Source organism: Festucalex cinctus, chromosome 4, assembly GCF_051991245.1.
Source record: "Festucalex cinctus isolate MCC-2025b chromosome 4, RoL_Fcin_1.0, whole genome shotgun sequence".
Lineage (NCBI taxonomy): Eukaryota > Metazoa > Chordata > Actinopteri > Syngnathiformes > Syngnathidae > Festucalex > Festucalex cinctus.
The window spans coordinates 3,245,756-3,268,522 of record NC_135414.1 but is presented as its reverse complement, the minus strand read 5'-3'; the positions used below and the strand labels follow the sequence as shown (position 1 = coordinate 3,268,522).

At 41.3% G+C, this 22,767-nt stretch overlaps 1 protein-coding gene and 1 long non-coding RNA gene across 7 annotated transcripts in view; one reads left to right on the top strand and one right to left on the bottom strand.

Annotated features, from left to right (window-relative positions):
- LOC144017033 (uncharacterized) overlaps window positions 1-2,054 on the top strand; it is a 168,441-nt gene extending 166,387 nt beyond the window's left edge. For both annotated transcript variants that reach the window (XR_013283064.1, XR_013283063.1), the window contains 2 exons: window positions 137-228; window positions 574-2,054. This is a non-coding gene — a long non-coding RNA (uncharacterized LOC144017033). The remainder of the gene's footprint in view (window positions 1-136; window positions 229-573) is intronic.
- The window catches only part of arnt2 (aryl-hydrocarbon receptor nuclear translocator 2), a 485,407-nt gene that overhangs the window by 153,130 nt on the left and 309,510 nt on the right, over window positions 1-22,767 (bottom strand). For all 5 annotated transcript variants that reach the window (XM_077518274.1, XM_077518275.1, XM_077518278.1 and 2 more), the window contains exons 10-12: window positions 3,316-3,450; window positions 859-933; window positions 116-267 (exon numbers count right to left, since the gene is read on the bottom strand). In XM_077518274.1, coding sequence (XP_077374400.1) covers window positions 116-267; window positions 859-933; window positions 3,316-3,450 — 362 coding nt within the window. The remainder of the gene's footprint in view (window positions 1-115; window positions 268-858; window positions 934-3,315; window positions 3,451-22,767) is intronic.

The window sequence follows — 22,767 nt, the reverse complement described above, 5'->3', positions numbered from 1 at the left end:
AATTGTGACTGACCCATTTAATGACAAGTTTTAGTAGTTTCAGTTTTTAGCACAGCAGATGTATCACTGCATTATTGTTGTATGGCACTTGATTGTGTGTGCATGAGTAACTTACTTAACATTGGTATTTGTGCAGATGATATATTCAATCTCATCGGAGTAGGGGTTCTGGAAGGTGAAGCTGCTGGTTCGGATCAACATCCACTCCCTGTTTTTCATGCGGAAACGGTACATCACAGACAGCACCTGACCCTTAAGCTTAACCACCTGCAAAATGACAAAATTCGATATTTTGAATCCTCACAACAGAGTCTCAACTTGAAAATTATACATTGATGCTCATAAAGTTGTGGACCATTCCAAGGAAATCAGTAATATTAGCGAGTTTCTGTTCATCCTGATTGAGAGAAAACACTCTTTCCTATAGAAGTTCTGTGTCTCATTTGGTTGAAAACTGTTTCAGACAATTCTGAAAAATATGCTAAGGCTTTAAGCCGGAAACAAACAACACAATAAATTGTCCTGTTTTTATGAGCACCAAAACATTTTATGCATACAATTATTTTTACTTAGGTATTTGGGACACCCTGCGATTGGCTGGCGACCAGTTCAGGATGTACCCCGCCTACTGCCTGAAGCCAGCTAGGATAGGCTCCAGCACCCCCCACGACTCTTGTGAGGAGTAAGCGGTCAAGAAAATGGATGGATGGATCATTGGGACACATGAAAGTTAAGTTCATTTAGCCCCCCTCCAGGCTCCAACAGCTTTGATCAGAAATTTGAAGCAGCAGCTAGGATTTATGAGTGGTGGGCTGCTGCTCCTGAATGAATGTAAAGGAAACACTGTAATTGAATTACCTGTTGAAAACTTTCTCTCAGGTGACCCTGGTCCTCAGGATGACAAAACTCCAGAATATCTTTCCCCAACAGGTCCTTTGAAACAAGTACATAAATATACATATTACAGTTACAGTTAAAATATATACTTTCGCATATCTAAAACAACGTATCAAGCAACATCTCAAATGTCACAACTGTAATTGATCAACTCCACACATGTACTCTTATTTGGCCAATCACGGGAAGATTTAGAAGTAAAAGAGTTGTTGTAAACCTCTGTGAGTTGCACCTCCAGGTGTCGGACACTAAATGGACAAACCATGATATTTCTCAAATATTTTTTTTTTGTCCTACTGTTCCAAGTGTCAGATGTAGAATGAAATGTTTTGACACGTTTCTTGCGGGGTTTTTAAGTTTTTCCTTGCACTTCCGTGGGGTTAGGATCCGGGGATGTTATTCTTTTTCATGTTGATCAGGATTTTCTTTTGTAGGTTTGTTGATTGCTATTCGCTTTGGCATGGTTCGTAGTCAAACTTCTAGACCAGTGTCAAACATACAGCCCGTGGGCCGGATCAGGCCTGCAAAGGGGTTGAAACCAGCCCGTGAGATGATTTTGTAAGGGTTTAAAAAAAAAAAAAAAAAAAAATCACTTAATCAGCCGGCCACAATCAAAGCATATAAATTTGTAAATTTCACAAGCAATCCTCAGATGAGCAATGTAACTTGTACACGGAATTGCTCTGGATGTTATTTTACACAATTTAAAGTTAGTTTAGAAAAAAAATAAAAACAAATACCAACATAAATCAAACACAAACATGCTGAATAAGACACACATTGAACTACACAGATGTGGGGAGGTTGGCGATACAAAAAAAAAGTCAAATATATAAATATAATATAAAAAAGCTTATACTAAATAACCCACAATAGTGTGCATTTTTGTATGTTACAGCAATGCATATAAACAACCTGCAATCTCTAATAAGATAATAATAATATAATGGGCAGCATTACAAAATGCATGCATACCTCAGCACAATCCAGTCATCTTCTTTATGGCCAAGATGAAATGTGAGGGGCTATAATTAATTGGTCACATAACAACAGATGTGCTCTTTTTCCGAGATACAGGTGGTGTCTCACAATACCCCACTCTCCCATATATATATATATATATATATATATATATATATATATATATATATATATATATATATATATATATATATATATATATATGCACACACAACCCACAACCCCTAGCAAAAAGTATGGAATCACCAGTCCTGTAGATCAAACGCAGATAAAAAGCATGAAACAGTCGTAAGGTCATTCCAAAGTGCAACATCTTAGCTTTCAGAAACATTAAAAGAAATGAAGAAAAAACATTTTGCTGGTCAGTCAATGTTACACTTAGATGTCTTCTTTGGTCTACCAGTACACTTGAGTTTAACAACCTTCCCATGCTGTTTGTACCTGGTCCAGATCTTCGATACAGCTGACTGTGAACAGCCCACATCTTTGGCAGACATACGTTTAGAGTTACCTTCTTCAACAAGTTTGACAATCCTGTCTTTGGTCTCAAAAGTCATCACTCTTGTTGGAGCCATGATTCTTGCCAATCCACTTGGTCAAGCAGCCCTCCAAGGTGTCATAACTGCACTGTTTTTAACTGCTGACTAACGAGCAGATGTCATTTGAGGCAGGTGCCCAATTAAGGAAAAGAAATTGACTGGGTGTGTCCTTATTTTCTGCTCAAAATGGAATGATTCCATATTTATTTCTCTGCACTTACTCTATAAAAGTAACATTTACTGACCAGCACAATGTTTTTTCTTCATTTCTTTTAATGCTTCTGAAAGCCAAGATGTTGCACTTTAGAATGACCTTACGACTGTTTCATGCTTTTTATCTGAGTTTGAGCTACAGAATAAAATGTCTGAGTGCTCGTCCAAGACTGCCGATCCCATACTTTTTGCTAGGGGTTGTGTGTGTGTGTGTGTGTGTGTGTGTGTGTATATAATATATATATATATATATATATATATATATATATATATATATATATATATATATATATATATATATATATGTATGTATGTATGTTGAATGAGACAATTAAACATGTCAGGCTTAGTTAACATATGATGAAGATAAAGGGCTATTTATGTGCACTCCATTTACCATTTAATATTTTGATCAAATTGGAGTTGTCATATGTTGGACTATGAAGTGATTTTCGGGAAAAGTACAATATGTAAGCGATTCGAGTTCTTGTGTGCGTACACTGCAGCGTTCAAGTGCACCATGGAAAACTGTCAACATTCCCGCACAGTCACAACTTAGAAAGACCCCCAAAATATTTTCTCATGGGAACTGCACGATTCGCATAGGTCACCTATTTTGGTTTTCAAAACGGCAAATTTCGCCAAAAGGTTTGTGATTGTCATGCCCAAGTCCTCGTATCCTTACCTGAGGCTGATAACCGATGACATTGATACAGCGTGGGTCAACAAATGTGATGACCCCATCTGAGTTGTGGCGGGACAAGAACTCTGTGGGTACCGATAGACCATTCATATCCATAGAGACAGGAGAGCTGGTTACCTGCGGGAAGGTTAGAGCGCACAACATAAATAAAACCACAGAATGAACAAAAGCATATCAATAGCATAGTGATGATTCCACCTACAGTATCTGCCGTCTTACACATATTTATTATTATCATTATTATTATTATTATTATTATTATTATTATTATTATTATTATTATTGTTATTATTATTACTGTTATTATGGCCCAAGCAGCGACCGCTGCAATTGAATCTGTAGAAATGATTCTTTTTCTCCGAAAACAATTGCATTTTTGGGGACCTAAACATTAGGGGTGTGCCAATACAACATTACATTATTATTAGATTATTAGATTATTATAGATTAATCGCGGTTTGACACGTGACGATTAGATTACAATTAATAAATATTGAAAAAACGATTATTTTCCATAATAATGTAATGACAGAAATACTATACCACTGGTTGTGGAACAAAAGTAAATGGCACGCCTGCCGCCCGGACACTTAAAGGAACGCACATGGTGAGGATAGCGGCAGTGGAAGTTAAGGAGAGACAGATTTTCTCCCAAGAATTAAAAGCTAGAGTTTGGAAGCATTTCGGTTTTGATTACGATGAATTTATGTTCAAAAACAATTATTGTCCATAATAATTTAATGACGAACACTACCGCTGCTAAAAGTACAGAAATCTGTGAAAAGACAAAGTATTGTGGTTAAAAGAAGTCTTATTCTTGTACACGTATAGATTTTTTTCTTGTGGATAACAGTGCTTTCTAAATTGGTATCGTGTGACTACCATAGAATAGCTATATCAGATCATGCGCCAGTCTCCCTTGATTTGAAATTAGACATCAGGTCACGCCCTCTTAAATGCTGGAGGTTTAATTCTAGCATGTTGATGAATGATGTGTATACTAAATTTTTAAGATCCCAAATTTCACTTTTTCTAGAGTTGAATGATTTGCCGGATATATCTTAGGGGCACGCTGTGGGAAGCTTCAAAGGCATATATGAGGGGTCAGCTTATAAATTTTGTTTCTCACTTGAAGAAGAGAGAGTTATCCCATGTGAATGTTCTGCTGAACAAAATCAAAGATTTGGATGATAGGTATGCGTTAAATACAGATCTATACGGAACGTTTAAAACTTCATGCTAGTCTCAATCATACCATTACCGCTGTGGTTCAATTGACTAAGACGAAGCAGAGATTTTTTGAGTCTGGGGACAAAGCTGGAAAACTTTTAGCTTATCAAGCTCGTGTTGAAGCGACCTCAAAACTGATTCCGTGTGTGAAAGCCGCTACTGGTGAAGCTATATTTGACCCGGATGGTATTAATGACGTTTTTGTCAATTTCTATTCAGATTTATATGCTTCGAGATCACCACTTGTTGCACGAGATGCTTCAAAATATACATTTTCCACAGATAGAAGAGTGATCGGTGAGGGGATTGGGAGGACCAGTCACGGTAGGCGAGGTGCAAGAAGCTATTACATCTCTTAAAGCTGGCAAGGCTCCAGGCCCTGACGGCTTTTCAGCTGACTATTATAAAGCTATCCCGGATACAAGCGGCCGAAATGGGTTTCCTCCGCAGGGTGTCTGGGCTCTCCCTTAGAGATAGGGTGAGAAGCTCGGTCATCCGGGAGGGGCTCAGAGTCGAGCCGCTGCTCCTCCGCGTTGAGAGGAGCCAGTTGAGGTGGCTCGGGCATCTGGTTCGGATGCCTCCTGGACGCCTCCCTGGAGAGGTGTTCCGGGCATGTCCCACTGGCGGGAGGCCCCGGGGAAGACCCAGGACACGCTGGAGAGACTATGTCTCTCGGCTGGCCTGGGAACGCCTTGGGATCCCGCCGGAGGAGCTGGTGGAAGGGGCTGGGGAGAGGGAGGTCTGGGTTTCCCTCCTTAAGCTGCTGCCCCCGCGACCCGACCTCGGATAAAACGGAAGAAGATGGATGGATGGATATTATAAAGCTAATGCAGATCTCTTAGCACCAATGTTGGAATCAATGTACAATGAAGCTTTTTTAAAGGGTCGACTTCCCAAGACTCTCTCTGATGCTACTCTCTCCTTAATCCTGAAAAAAAGATAAAGACCCTTTGTTATGTGGTAGCTACAGGCCTATTTCGCTTTTAAATGTAGATTTGAAAATCCTTTGTAAAGTTCTTGCACTTTCGCACACGTTTTGCACACTTCGATGACCGCGTGTATTACCTCAAATCATCTCTTTGGATCAAACAGGCTTTATGGCTGGACGGCATCCCTACCACAAAACTAGATGTCTTTTAAATATTATTCATACACCAGGCGGCTCGGGACCAGAGGTTGTTGTGTCACTAGATGCGGAAAAAGCATTCGACCGTGTTGAATGGAGTTTTCTTTACGAAGTGATGAATAGGTTTGGTTTGGGTGATGATTTTGTTCGGTGGGTCAGGCTATTATACTCTTCTCCGTCAGCTTCAGTTTGTTCAAACAACACCCTGTCTTCGCCTTTCCCACTTGGTAGGGATACTAGACTGGGGTGGCAACTCTCCCCTCCCCTGTTCGCTATTGCGATAGAGCCTCTGGCTATATGGTTGCGTTCAGAGGAAAGATTTCGAGGTGTTATGAGGATGGGTGTGATACATAAAATATCTCTTAATGCAGACGATTTGCTTTTATATGTCTCGGACCCAGTTAATTCATTCCCTTTGCTTTTTGATATATTAGACCAGTATGGTACATTTTCTGGCTACAAGCTGAACTATCAAAAAAGTGAGTTGTTTCCTCTCAATTCTTCGGCCACGGTGCCTCCTCGTTCAATTATACCATTTGTGAGTGGAAACCGGATTTCAATATCTTGGGGTTTTTGTCTCTGCATCTATGACCGACATGGTTAAACAGAACTTCTTATCATTATTGGACTGTGCTGGGAAAGATTTTGACCGGTGGTCTTCATTACCACTCTCGTTAATGGGACGTGTGAATTTAATTAAGATGACTGTTCTTCCTAAATTTCTCTACCTTTTTCAACATGTCCCCATTCTCCTTAACAAGTCATTTTTTTGATAAGCTGGATAAAGATATTTCACATTTTTTATGGGGTGGGAAGTCCACAAGAATCCGTGAATCAATACTTCAGTCTTCCAAAAGCGATGGCGGTCTTGCCCTACCTAATTTCAGACAATATTATTGGGCAGCCAATATTCAAAAACTTTTGTTGTGGGCGTGTGATGAGGTTAATTCAGTGTCAGCCTGGGTCCAAATGTAAAAATCGTGTAGCGGCTATTCTTTATTGTCAGTACTTAGCTCGTCACTTCCTCTCTTTATCACACTTTAGGAATAACCCAATAGTTCGGGAAACCGGCTTTCTGATACTGCTCAGTGGCGCAGTTGGGAGAGTGCATGTACAGTAAGCAGGAGGTCGCAGGTTCAAAGCCCACCGCTGACTGTACATTGCACATGTTCCGTGTCAATTACATCAACGGATGTTAAGTATGCCAACTGACTATCATACCAGGAAATGCGTTATACTGCCATGATCACACACGTGTCCCAAATCAGCGCTGATAGCTCATCAGGTGACACTTTAAATTACAAATACGCCAATTCGCCCTGATGCTCACAGGTCCGGTGGCTCACGGGGTTAAGTGCTTGAGCCAGGTGCATAGCAAAGACACCCCTACGAATGTTTTGCCGGTTCAAACCCCGGATGGAGCAACTTTTTTTTTTTTCTCAATTTCGTCATAATACAACAAGTTAACATCTATTTCGTTAAATGTCATTTGACAAACTATTTCTTTAAAATTAATCCATATTGCATAATGCATTCTATAATTTCATTGAAGTGATTGAACACGTGACCCCATTATTCAGCATCATATGTCACTTTTCAATATAGATACACTATAAGCCATGAGTTTTGAGCCAGTCAAGTTAGGTCAGTGGATAGTTTAGTTGCCTGCCGCATGGAGAACATGGGTTCGAATACAGTGCGGCTAGCTCTTTAGTAGGAATGTAATATTTAATACTAATCATTGTCACTAATAATTATTTCACATCCATTACGTTTGATGTCATTTGTCATTATTAAGTTTTGTTTCTATATTATCCGTTCTATATTCAAGGCAAGGCAAGTTTATTTGTGTAGCACATTTCCTTCACAAGGCAACTTAATGTGCTTTCCACAAGGAAAGACAACACATTAGCATCAACAAATACAGAAGTTAACATTCAGAGCAAAGAAAAGAAAACAAAAGTAGGTTACATTGACAATGTTAAAACCTTAGACAGCAAACTTAAAAAAAAATAGCGCATGGAAGTTTAAAATGCTAAAAAATAATAAGGGAAAAAAACACAACATTCAAAATTCAATTTCAGTGTAGACAAGCGAACATCTATTTCGTTAAATGTCATTTGACAAACTTTTTTTCAAAATTCCTTGCAAAATTGATGACTAAATACAATACTATATATTGTTACATCACCTACACGTCCATGATAGCTGAATGGTTAAAGCAATGTATTGGCACGCGGGAGATCACGTTTCGATCCCTCCTTGGGAAACGTTTTAGCACAACTTTAATTTCACATAGTAGTCATTTTATAATTCTTTATAGTTGCGCTTTGTAATAATTTGACACAAAATATCTTCACAATAGTGTTTTTTTTTTTTTTTTACATTTATGACTGAAAATGTTTTAAAAGAGCAATTCACATTCAAACCCAAAAACGTTGAATACTGCATTTCACTCCCAAACACGTGTACATGTTCGTTTTTTTTGTTTTGTTTTATTTTTACACACAAGAGTAGAGAGAAAGCAGAAAGTGGTGGCTTCAAACAATGGAAATTATTAGGTTCCATGTTTCAAAATCGGTCAGCAGGTGGCAGCAGAGTATGAGAAATCAGCCAAGGCCATGTTGCAGACAATTCTTTTTGCCAGTGTCCATTCAGTGTTCAGTATCATATACACTTTTAAATATGACTACACCATAAGCCATGACTTTTAGCCCGACAAGTTAGGTCATCGATATGATTGATACCTCGTCAGTATCGATACCGGATCGATACTGGCACTAAAATATCGATCTAATTAGTTTAGTTTCAGTTTGGCTCAACTTTGTAGTAGATTGCATGTACAGTATTGTACTCAAAAAACATTCTTTTGTTTTTGTTTTAGATTTGTTGTTGTTGTAACGATTATCGACCGGTTGTAACTTTTTGCAACCTCAGTTCCAAAGGAATTGAGCTCCTGTGGCCTGAACATGCCACTGTGGGGGGTGGGGAGGACAAGAACATCCCCCACAAACAGCCACAAATGCTCTGATTGACACGCGCACGCGCACACACACACAAATCAGAACAGTAAAAGCCTTCTTAGAAACTTGACTTTCTTATTTTGCAACAGAACAATGAATTATGAAATGTTATGTTTGCCATTTGTGAAATGTTGACTCCATGAAATGTCATGAAAATGTTCCATTGCAGTGGCAGATTCTCCACTAAACTTTCATGTGTATGCACGTTTTAACAGTGTAAGCTAGGTAACATTTCATTTGAGGTATTCAATTGTACGTGTTGCATTGGTTGAATTCTGACCTTAGAATCTTAACACACATGGGATCCAGATTCAATCTGATTAGTCTACCAAAAATCTCCCCCAGCTGGTAACTTTCCACTGTGGTCTCAACCGGCCCCCCTGGTGTGGAGGCCGCCGCCTTCCCAATTTAAAAGCACGCTCCCTGCGTGCTGCTTTCTCTTCTCCGCTGCTCTTTGGCTCCCGCTTCTTCGCTGCTCCTTGGCTCCTTCCTGGTCTCCATCGGCGCGGCTGCCAGACAAAGGGCTAGCCCAGCTAGCTTAACCTCCAGCACACGGCAACGCACAGAAGCCATCGCGTGTAGCGACAGGCGCAGCGAAACACGCTGCTTTTAGTCCCTGCAAAGGCTCAACGGATGGTGCTTTTCCCAAGCACCGAGGCCTCAATCAAGAGGGCCTCTTCCCAGCCAGCAGGTTGACCCCGTGACGCTCAGTTGGCCAGCCGGACGACCTGTCTCTCCCTCTCCTGAACTGAACCTTCTTCATCCCTTCTTCAAACGGGCTTGGCGAGTCTCCATCCAGGGTCCTGCTTCTGAGACCAACCCCCTCTGTAAGTGCAACTTTGCAGGCCTTCGCCCTAGTACAAATTGGTGCAAACTAGGTTGATTGTGGGTCCCATGTTGGTTGATTCAAGAAATCCATCACCTTGGTTAAGACCGTTTCTCTTTTCTTCCCCTTTGATTATTTTTATTATTTTAGTTCTCGTTTCATTTCCTATCATATTAGTCAGTTTTGCTTCTTTAAATTCTAAGTAGATTATCCCACCTAGGTTAGAGAATAAACGTGCACAAAACTCAAAACCTGGTTTACTGTGTGTGTGTTTCATCAATTTATAGTGACCTCTAAGCTGAACAAAGAACTCACAAAATTGTAGTAAGGGCACAACCTTCATTTTAATGACTGATTCAACGAGGTTCTCATCTGTTATCCTGATAAAATTATCAAAAAGAGATGTGGTGCTCCGCAGGCAAGCTCAACTTAATTTAAATATTAAGTTTGAGTCTCCTTCAATTAATGAGCCAATTGATTATTAATTTAATAATTAACAATTGTTGATTTAATAATTAATTGGACCGATTTCCCTTACATAATGGTGCCCCTTTGGTGAGGCCAATTTATGTTACATATTTTGTGAAACACACACATGTAACAATCAAAAAAACAGCTTAGTGCAGCGTGTTCTTCTGGAAAAATTTCAACTCGTTTCCATAGCAACCTAACTAAAACTTTATGCCAGAGCCAATCCGCTGTATAAAAGCAGTGTATTTGAAGCACTAAATAACAGTCTAACGACTAGTTATTGAGAAGAGAATGAATTTGTCGACTATGTGAATGTTACACACACAAAAGTGGAAGAGTAACGATCACATTTTTTTTTATTGCATGCAAAACTTTTAGGCCTGGGAATGTTTTTTCTAACTCGTCACGAATTCTGATTGGGTTAAAAATATATTCCAAACCTCACGTGGCGCAATCAGCTTAGCTACCTGATTACGTTACAAGCCTTTAGGCTGAGGAAATAGTCTAGTGCACGAAATTCTGCATTCAGACCACCATTTGAGTCACAGCACACTTCTCAAGGTGTTAAGTTGACTCCCTTTTGTCGGGTTTAGCGTAAGGCACATGGTGCTAAAACTGCTAGCCTTTTGTGTAAAACACACGTGTTAAGATCCGCCATCTTTGGAGGCGTATCCTTAACTTAACTGGGATTCAGGTAACCACCCCTTGAAACCAGTCGACCAATAAACTAATTTGAGGGGCGGGCCCAACGGCCAGACTTCCAAGTCGCTCCTCATTTGGCTGTGGCCTCCAAGAGAGGATCACGTCTCACCACGTGACCCCCCCACTGAGAGCCCAGTCTCTGCCAAATTGTAGCACTGAACAACTAGTTATACAGTTCGCTTAAATTGTTGAAATTAGATTTCCATCTGATTAACACTAAAGTGTACTGTTTGCTTAATACTCATATTGCTACACGGCCAGCTGCCAAACTACAGCTACTATAGTTGACTCCTGCTTTCTAGCAACTCACGTGTGAAGAGGGACACATCGCAGCCCCCTCCCCCCCCGTGAGCCTACTGTCTGCCTTCTTCAACATCGCATTCAAAGCACTTTATAATTTAAATAATTAAGTTACCGTGATTTGAAACTAATCGAGGGATTTAAATTACTACTGTACCGTCCTAATCTATGATTCTTACTGGATTTAAGACAATTTAACATCACGTGTCTTCGCCACTCTTAAACGTTACATTATAATATTTTTCCTACTCCTGTTTCACCAAGTGTTAACATTGAGTTTAGGGTTAATATTTTTGTACGTTTTGCACTTTTTAATCTTCATTAATTCCGTCGTGTTTAATGAATTAACACCGTCTTACAGGAAGTAGTAGTTTTCTCTTTCCCCTCGACGCGAGTCCTTAGTATCGCGATATAAACCCGTGGGAATTAAAACGTTTCCGTGGTTTCCGCTCCTTGATTTATTTAAGTTATAATTATTAGTGTCTTCTTGATAATTCGGCGTCAGTGCCGCGCATAACAACACGCGCGATTATCCGTAAGGAGTGAATTTAACGTGTTTGACAGATTGACAGCTGGCGACACACGCACGCGCAACTTCCGGTGACGTGCCACTCATTGACAAAGTTTACGTTAGCGGCGTCTTGCTAACAACTTTGCTTGCCAAGTGCTACGATTTTAAAACTTGTGCAAGGTATTTAAACACTCGTTTTAAGACACATTCTGTGTCACTTACGAGCGACGGAGTTGTTTTGTCTATGCGGTAAAGTCATAAAACTTTATTGATCGAACAAAAGTACGACTCTATACTACACACAGGAGCCTCGTTGCGTTTTAAACGCCGACGGCGTCCTCCTGTGGCTATTCACGGTACCGCAGCCGAGGAACTTTTGCCAACAAAATTAAAACGCTTGATAACTTTAATTATTGACTAACCAAAGAGTTTGTTTAAATAATTAACCACCGTTTTCAAGTACTTAATTTTGTTTTAATTAAAAGCAACACTCAACCAGTAGTGTATAGCTTTTCTCGTTGTAGTAAAAGTGTTTACCCAATTTTTAGGCACTTTTGGAAACCTCTATTGAATTAAATGTAATTTTAATTTAATGTGACTGTCCTTGGTAGACTTTTGTTTCCTAAAACCTGTAACCTCAAATGTATGCTGTGGTTAATAGTAATTTAGCAGACTAAATTGCTTAACACAATACTTTGTTGAGGGTTCTCAATTATTTAATGCATTGCCATTTAAAATAATTGGTAACATATTTGGATACCATCCTTTAATCTGTGCCTTAAGAATTTTGGTAAAACAGTTTGAATCAACTAATTGAGCCCAAAAAGCCAATCTTTAAGCATTAAGCATTTCCAGCATTGTCTAATTGGCTAACAATTAGTCCTTCCAAATTGAGTAAAGTGAGCTTACGCATATCTTGGATATCATAACGCTACTTTTAACAATGGATGCTTTGGAAAATGCCCTTGCGACCGTGACTAACAATCTCATTCCAGGCTATGCCGACGCGACAGCCAGCGCTAGCGCAGAGATTCTTGACACCAACATTGCGCAACTCGTTTGCGACGCTCAACAAGGGTCGTTAACCCACGAAGATATGGCACAAATCCTCAGCCGACTAATGGTGAATTTAGTGGCTAGGTGGAAATTGAGTGACCATGTACTCGAACAAGTGAAAAGCGTTCTGACAGCAGAACAGCAAATTCACGCCCAAGTTAGCAGCAAGCTAACAGAGTTGGAAGCATGGTTGCATGAATCTGATCGCGTGAACTTGGGAAACCAAGTTACAAAATTGACACAGGAACTTAAAGTGAGTACACAAACTGCCCGCACGCATGAACAAAATTGGCATAATGCCACATCTGAAATTCGTGAGCTAAAAGAATGCATTGTAGAACTATCAAATCAGCCCACTGAAGCCCATTGGATTGATCTCCAAACTGAGCATGAATTTGACAAGTACTTGCTAGCTCTCGCGAATGATGAAATTGCGGAATTAACTCAAAAGATTAGACTTTTGAAAAATGAACGCATTGAAGGAAAAAGGCAGACGTTTCGTTTGAAATCTGAGTTGATGGCAATGGAAGAAAAACTCCGGCGATTGCAGCATCCATCCTTCAACACTGGCCGGGATGACGAGTCATCCCATACTGAACCGAAATTACAGCAAGTCCCACAAGGTAACACCAGGTGTCCATTGACACCGTCCCAAACCACTGCTTTGGAGGTCCCCGTTCAGGACCTGTCTCAGGTGAACTCTCCTTTGCATTTTGATCCACTTGTGGTGCACGCACCTGTTCCTTTTTCAGACGCTGCCACGTTGTCTGATGTGCAGCAGACTTCCTCTGCAAATCTTGGACCTGCTTCTCAGCCACCTGTGCCACTTCCGGTTCCCACTCGCTCCATGGCAAGCACTTCTCCAATTGCCGCTCAACACACACGGGGGCCCCCTCCCTCTGCAGTGTCACTGAGAGGAGCAAGCCCACCTGTCTCTGTGCTTCTACCGAGAAGCACACTTCTTGTTTCGGCACCCCCGCTAGGCGCCACGCCTTCTTGTGCGTCTCCAGTTGCTGCCAACCTTCCTTCTCCTGCTCAACAAGCAGATGCTTCTTCACCTCATCATGTGGCGCAACCAGGCATGTCTACAAAAGAGTTAGACACGATTGCCAAGCACATTCAGAAATTTCAGCCAAAACAAGATTGCTCTGATAACACTTCTGTGTACCTCAAAGACCTTGATTTTCATTTGAGGAGATTCCCACAGGCAACAACGGAAGACAAGATTTACCTCATGAAATTGACGTCAACTCGAGAAGTAAGTGATTGGATCGACCGCCAGCCGATCCACATCTTGAATGATTATCGAGCACTGTGTCACGCATTGTCTCGTGAATTTGATGGCCCAGTATCAGCAATGAGCTTTCTTGCTGCCTGGTCAGTAAAACAAGGCCGAAAGGAATCACCCAGCCTGTATTATAGTCGCCTGCGCAAGGCATACTTTGGGCATCGTAACGAACCCAACATGGAAGAACAGGTAGAATTCAAAACACTATTTTTGAACAACCTCCACCCAAACACAAGCCGCCTCTTGGGCGTGACAACTTGTCCTCGCACGCTAAGTAGCCTAGAGCTACGTGAACTTGCATCCAAGGCCTTTGTGTTTTTACGCGAAAGCGCTGCTAAATCAGTGGAATCCTCTGTTTACCATGTTGCAGGTGGTTCAGACGAGGTCGAACGACAGTCCGAATCACAGCAAAGCGACGATAACATCGCCGCTTCCCCATCAAATCCTGCACAACGGCCTCAAAATGGTTCTCATCAGAAGCACCAGTACGTCCGCAGTGCACCTGCGCGGTTGAGTCATAGCTCCAGCCGTGGTTGTGAACGGGAGAAACCCTTTGCGAAAACAAAGCCTCGCAAAAAGAAACCTCCCCGCACAAATAGTCCTCAGGAGCCCCCACCCACGTCAGGTGACTCCTCAATTGACAGCAACATCTGGACAAAAGTTATTGATGGGCTGCGCAAATTGTCCAACGACAGTCAGCCGACAGCCATCAATGAGCCAGAGGTGTCGGACAACACCGTTCTTTCAGTCCAACTGGATCCAGCACCTTCTTTGCCTTCTGCCAGTGCACCTGTTACCGAGTCGAATCAACCATTCAAACAGCTCTTAGGTAACCTCAAGATTAAAGGTGCATCGCGTAAGTTGTATTTGAGGACGACACTTGAACAAACATTAGACTATGACGCTTTGGTTGATCCTGGCGCTGACATTACAGTAATGTCCAACACGCTCTTCAACCAACTTCAAGCCATGCTGAAGAACAGTGGCCGGATGCTCCGCCTCAACCACTGCTCATTGGAGATCGGTGCGTTTGCACTGACTAACACCCATCTGGACTCCATGGCAACGTTACACTGGACGATTGGACCACACAAATTGGTCCACCCTGTGTACGTGTCTGCTGTGGAATCAGTCCCGCTCCTCATTGGTCAAGATCTGCTGGGCCGCTTCAAGCCCCTGATAGATTACGACCGACGCAAAATCTGGTCACAGGTGCGGCAGCCTCTGCCTGCAGCACCAAAACTGCCAATTGTTATGCGGTAAGCCTAACAGAGACTTCTTGTGAACCTGTTCGGAGTGTACAAAACTCACACCAGGACTCTCACCCAGCTCAAGGGGGGACCATGCCTGTTGTCCCCGAGATGCCCTCAAGGGGTCACCTTCGCAACACCAGCTCTCCCCTCGGCCAAGTTGAACGTCCCACTCAGGGTGTGCAACTCTGCCACCTTACGGAACGCGACTTGGATTGCACCTCTGAGCTATGCATGACACAAATTGAGGCCGTTGTCCTCACTTTTGAAGCAAACCATTCAGCTTCACCGCGGACTTTGAACTTGAAATCGCACTTGAAATTGTCATCGAACAACCCAAACAACACAGTGGTTGTTCTTTGCAATCTGCTTGGCGCGTTGTGCCTATTTCTGAGCAATTTGTTACCCACCCTGCCCACCCTTGCAATGCAGATGGTGCGCGCCACTGCCTGCCATTCACTGCCCCCGCTTTCGCGCCTGCAGTACTTCTTTTGGGCCACACGTTGTCAGCCTTTGTGCTCAACAACACTTATCTGATTTCAATGAACTTTCAGTCCATTGTTCTTCTCTTGCTTTTGCTCATTGTGTGGCTCACCGCCGCCGCGTGCCTTCCTTGTCCGCCTGTCGACGGCTCACCTGTTCATGCCAAGACATTCGCTTTTGGTGGTCACCTTTTGCTTCCTGTCATGGGCTTGCTTCTTGCTCCTCCGTGGACCGCACATCTCGGCCGTTCGTGGCTCCACGTAGCCGAAGGGGGGGTCATGACATCATACGCCCATGACATGACACATAGCTGTCAAAGGGAGGTCATCACAACAGGACTGGACCAGCCAATCAGGTCCAACCTCCATGACCTCACTTCCTTGGTTACGATTGAGGGACGAACCTCGCCCACCTTTGTTGACCACCATCAGCAGGTACAAGACACACCTGTGATTCTTCCTGTGGTTCATCCTCAAGATGACTTGGAGCTTTTGGCTCCCACCCATCAGGCACCTATGGGTGCATTTGCCTTTCCAACTGATGCAGGACCCAAACGGTCCCTTTCCAAGCAGTGGTTTCAGACACCCTGGCGCCTAATGGCTAACACATTTTTGCTGCTGTTGTGTATGACTGCGCTAATGACATATTTAAAATGGCTAGCGCTAAATCTAACTGCCGCAACGCCATTGAATAGTCAATTCAAGTTGTGCTTCACCCATTCGCACACCTGCACTCATACGTATGACACCATGTGCATAAACAAACTTCCTAGAAAGTGTACAGTGACTCAAATGATCTTCAGCAGACTCCCCAAACGACTAAAGCGATTGGTAAGAAATGTGCTTTTAGCTACTGCTTTTATTAGCTTCTTATTTAAAATAAGAACCTTAACTGTTAACGCTGTTAGTCCAAACACCGTTAACTTTAAAATGGCAAAATACGCGAGTCACGACCGAGATTCCTTTTGCCTAACAACGCGTAGCAAACAAATTACCAATCTACCGTCTCCCGACAAAACAACCAAAAGGACTACGCTGGTCCTCAATCTGCCTAGCATCACGCTAAGCTGAACCAAACTAACCACGAGACAGTTTGTTTCTTCTCGGTGTCCCAACCAGAGCACGCTCACACGCAAGGTGTGACCGCGCTGAGACTTGACATGCTGCACTAATCTGTTTGATACATCAACAGCTCAGTTGTGAGAACGTCTTCTCGGCCTGCATGCTCCCTTAATACAGCTTTCTTTTGCCCTAGAAAGACCCAAAGTCATAGTAAGAACCGAAAGTGCCCCCTTTCAGTCACATTGACATGACATTCCTACACAGGCCTCTAGACAACTATTGGACTTCTATTTTTCACTCTCGTGTTCTTCTCCTGTTGCGTCTGTTACTTTCCCCTTCCACTCTATACACGACACGTAGTGTAGACCTAGAGGGAAAGATAACATCATAGCCAACTGCCGAGTCTAGCTTTAGCAAAGGGAGGGGAGGGGTGGGTTTGCACCAACTTTGTACTCTGGTAACTGCATTGTTGTGCTTCACCTGTCCACCTGCCGATGCCACGTCTAGAAGTGCCGACCGAAACGTTCTGTCGAAGAACGTTTCCATCGCCAAAGGGAGGATCTGTAACGATTATCGACCGGTTGTAACTTTTTGCAACCTCAGTTCCAAAGGAATTGAGCTCCTGTGGCCTGAACATGCCACTGTGGGGGGTGGGGAGGACAAGAACATCCCCCACAAACAGCCACAAATGCTCTGATTGACACGCGCACGCGCACACACACACAAATCAGAACAGTAAAAGCCTTCTTAGAAACTTGACTTTCTTATTTTGCAACAGAACAATGAATTATGAAATGTTATGTTTGCCATTTGTGAAATGTTGACTCCATGAAATGTCATGAAAATGTTCCATTGCAGTGGCAGATTCTCCACTAAACTTTCATGTGTATGCACGTTTTAACAGTGTAAGCTAGGTAACATTTCATTTGAGGTATTCAATTGTACGTGTTGCATTGGTTGAATTCTGACCTTAGAATCTTAACACACATGGGATTCAGATTCAATCTGATTAGTCTACCAAAAATCTCCCCCAGCTGGTAACTTTCCACTGTGGTCTCAACCGGCCCCCCTGGTGTGGAGGCCGCCGCCTTCCCAATTTAAAAGCACGCTCCCTGCGTGCTGCTTTCTCTTCTCCGCTGCTCTTTGGCTCCCGCTTCTTCGCTGCTCCTTGGCTCCTTCCTGGTCTCCATCGGCGCGGCTGCCAGACAAAGGGCTAGCCCAGCTAGCTTAACCTCCAGCACACGGCAACGCACAGAAGCCATCGCGTGTAGCGACAGGCGCAGCGAAACACGCTGCTTTTAGTCCCTGCAAAGGCTCAACGGATGGTGCTTTTCCCAAGCACCGAGGCCTCAATCAAGAGGGCCTCTTCCCAGCCAGCAGGTTGACCCCGTGACGCTCAGTTGGCCAGCCGGACGACCTGTCTCTCCCTCTCCTGAACTGAACCTTCTTCATCCCTTCTTCAAACGGGCTTGGCGAGTCTCCATCCAGGGTCCTGCTTCTGAGACCAACCCCCTCTGTAAGTGCAACTTTGCAGGCCTTCGCCCTAGTACAAATTGGTGCAAACTAGGTTGATTGTGGGTCCCATGTTGGTTGATTCAAGAAATCCATCACCTTGGTTAAGACCGTTTCTCTTTTCTTCTTTTCTTCCCCTTTGATTATTTTTATTATTTTAGTTCTCGTTTCATTTCCTATCATATTAGTCAGTTTTGCTTCTTTAAATTCTAAGTAGATTATCCCACCTAGGTTAGAGAATAAACGTGCACAAAACTCAAAACCTGGTTTACTGTGTGTGTGTTTCATCAATTTATAGTGACCTCTAAGCTGAACAAAGAACTCACAAAATTGTAGTAAGGGCACAACCTTCATTTTAATGACTGATTCAACGAGGTTCTCATCTGTTATCCTGATAAAATTATCAAAAAGAGATGTGGTGCTCCGCAGGCAAGCTCAACTTAATTTAAATATTAAGTTTGAGTCTCCTTCAATTAATGAGCCAATTGATTATTAATTTAATAATTAACAATTGTTGATTTAATAATTAATTGGACCGATTTCCCTTACATTGTTCACTACAATTACATAAAATGTCACAATCATTTAACTACAACTACAACTACTTCACATCCATTACTTTTGATGTCCATCCATCCATCCATTTTCTTGACCGCTTATTACTCACAAGGGTCGCGGGGGCTGCTGGCGCCTATCTCAGCTGGCTCTGGGCAGTAGGCAGGGGACACCCTGGACTGGTTGCCAACCAATTGCAGGGCACACAGAGACGAACAACCATCCACACTCACACGCACACCTAGGGACAATTCGGAGCGCCCGATTAACCTGCCATGCATGTCTTTGGAATGTGGGAGGAGACCGGAGTACCCGGAGAAGACCCACGCGGGCACGGGGAGAACATGCAAACTCCACCCAGGAAGGTCCGAGCCTGGACTCGAACCGGAGACCTCAGAACTGGGAAGCGGACGTGCTAACCACTAGACTACCGTGCCGCCCTACTTTTGATGTCATTTGTCATTATTAAGTTTTGTTTCTATATTATCCGTTCTATATTCAAGGCAAGGCAAGTTTATTTGTGTAGCACATTTCCTACACAAGGCAACTTAATGTGCTTTCCACAAGAAAAGACAACACATTAGCATCAACAAACACAGTAGTTAACATTCAGAGCAAAGAAAAGAAAAAAGGTTACAATTGACAATATTAAAACCTCATTATTAGAACATTGGAGCAGTTGCTCATGTACTTCCTCCGTGGTTCAGTGGGTACAACACTGATTCCTAGCCATGAGTTTGATGGTATGATACCAGTCTGGTCCATTTATTTTTTATTATGATTATTTTTAAGTTAAAACTGAAATCCCTTGACAACAGCCATTTTCTTTTGTCAAAAATTGTAACACATGGCCTGTAATGCTTGTGATGTTCACATCACATTTATGCTAAGCGATATAAATTTAAACCAACTTACTAAATACAATACTATGTATTGTCATAGTCATCTACATGTCCATGATAGCTGAATGATTAAAGCAATGTAATGGTCCGCAGGAGATCATGGTTCGATCCTTCGTTGGGAAACATTTTATCACAACTTTGATTTCATATAGTAGTCATTGTATAATTCTTTATAGTTGCGCTTTGCAATAATTTGACACAAAATATCTTCACAATAGTGTTTTTGTTTGACCATTTATGAGTTTTTAAAGTTTTAAATGAGCAATTCACATTCAAACCCAAAAACGTTGAATACTTTGCATTTCACTCCCAAACACGTGTACATGATCGTTTTTTTTTTAAATTTTTATTTTTTTTTATTTTTTTTTCCACAAGAGCAGAGAGAAAGCTTTGACAAGCAGCTTGACAGAAAGTGGTGGCTTCAACCATTGGTAGTTATTAGGTTCCATGTTTCAAAATCGGCCAGCAGGTGGCAGCAGAGTATTAGCAATCAGCCAAGGCCATGCTGCAGACAATTCTTTTTGCCAGTGTCCATTCAGTGTTCAGCATCATATGCACTTTTAAATATGACTACACCATAAGCCATGACTTTTAGCCCGACAAGTTAGGTCATCGATATGATTGATACCTCGACAGTATCGATACCGGATCGATACTGGCACTAAAATATCGATCTAATTAGTTTAGTTTCAGTTTGGCTCAACTTTGTAGTAGATTGCATGTACAGTATTGTACTCAAAAAACATTCTTTTGTTTTTGTTTTAGATTTGTTGTTGTTCACTACAATTACATAAAATGTCACAATCATTTAACTACAACTACAACTACTTCACATCCATTACTTTTGATGTCATTTGTCATTATTAAGTTTTGTTTCTATATTATCCGTTCTATATTCAAGGCAAGGCAAGTTTATTTGTGTAGCACATTTCCTACACAAGGCAACTTAATGTGCTTTCCACAAGGAAAGACAACACATTAGCATCAACAAACACAGTAGTTAACATTCAGATCAAAGAAAAGAAAAAAGGTTAATTGACAATGTTAAAACCTCATTATTATAACATTGGAGCAGTTGCTCATGTACTTCCTCTGTGGTTCAGTGGGTACAACACTGATTCCTATCCATGAGTTTGCTGGTATGATACCAGTCTGGTCTATTTATTTTTTATTATGATTATTTTTAAGTTAAAACTGAAATCCCTTGACAACAGCCATTTTCTTTTGTCAAAAATTGTAAAACGTGGCCTGGTAATGCTTGTGATGTTCACATCACATTTATGCTAAGCGATATAAATTTAAACCAACTTACTCAATACAATACTATGTATTGTCATAGTCATCTACATGTCCATGATAGCTGAATGGTTAAAGCAATGGAATGGTCCGCAGGAGATCATGGTTCGATCCCTCGTTGGGAAACATTTTATCACAACTTTGATTTCATATAGTAGTCATTGTATAATTGGTAGTTATTAGGTTCCATGTTTCAAAATCGGCCAGCAGGTGGCAGCAGAGTATTAGCAATCAGCCAAGGCCATATGACTACACCATAAGCCATGACTTTTAGCCCGACAAGTTAGGTCATCGATATTATTGATACCTCGACAGTATCGATACCGGATCAATACTGGCACTAAAATATCGATCTAATTAGTTTAGTTTCAGTTTGGCTCAACTTTGTAGGAGATTGCATGAACACATACAGTATTGTTCTCAAAAAATATTCTTTTGTTTGTTTGGTTTTATATTTGTTGTTGTTCACTTCAATTACATAAAATGTCACAATCATTTAACTACAAGTTACTACTTAATAATTACTAGTAATAATACTACTGTTTTTACGACTACTACTACTACTACGACTACTACTACTACTACTATTATTACTAGTTATTAATAGGTTATTTACTTTGTAATTTTCACCGTTTCTTTGTTTCCTTCATTAGCATTCAGCTATTAGCATTCGGCTTAGCATTCAGCTATTAGCATTCAGCTTTCAGCATTCCCATGCAATTTCTCCAGAAATTGCTTAGTCTAGTTATTATTATTATTATTATTATTATTATTAGGGCCCGAGCAGCGACCGCTGCGAGGTCCCTATTGTTTTTCGTTCGAATTATTATTATTATTATTATTATTATTATTATTATTATTATTATTATTATTATTATTATTATTATTATTATTATTATTATTATCATCCGTAAACGATCGCATTTTTGAGGGCCTAAAAATTTACGAAAACTCACCAAACTTTGCAATGTCTTTGGGCCCGGCGAAAAATTTGATATTATGAAGTTGTCATAACAACGCGACTCTATAGCGCCCCCTAGCGTAGAAAAATAAAAAACAATCCCGGCCCCTTTGACCTAGAGCTACGAAAATTGGCAGGCACGTGTAGCACCCCTAGACGCATAAAAAAAGTCAGTGGAAGCCATTTCCTAAAATGTAGAGGAAGTGAGCTATGAATTTTTGAATGTCCAATTTTGGCCTATTTTGGCACATTCACTGTGGCAAGGCAAGGCAAGTTTATTTTTTCGCACATTTCATACACAAGGCAACTCAATGTGCTTTACACAAGGAAAGACAACACATAAGCATCAAGAAACAGTAGTTAACATTCAGAGGAAGAAAAATAAATGAAAATAGGTTACAAAATTTACTAAAAAGAACACACAATAACAATCTTAAAACATTATTCAACAAACTTTAAAACATTTAACATAAGGAAGTTTAAAATAATAAAAAAAACACTTAATTAAAGCTGTTTAAAAGTCCCTAATCAAAGGTATAAGAAAAAAGGAAAGTTTTTAACCTGGATTTAAAAGCATTTACAATCGGGGCTGACTTCACTTCTGTTGGTTGCCTATTCCATCTGTGTGCAGCATAATAGCTAAATGCAGCTTCACCATGTTTGCTTCGAACTCTGGGTTCCACTAGTTGGCCCAAGTCTGTAGATCTCAGAGGAGCCCTGCTGGGTTTGTACTCAATCAGCATTTCTTGGATATATTCAGGACCCAAACCATTTAGTGATTTATAGACGAGTAGCAGAACTTTAAAATCGATTCTACAGCTGACTGGGAGCCAGTGTAAATCCTTAAGTACTGGAGTAATATGTTCTGATCTCTTTGTTTT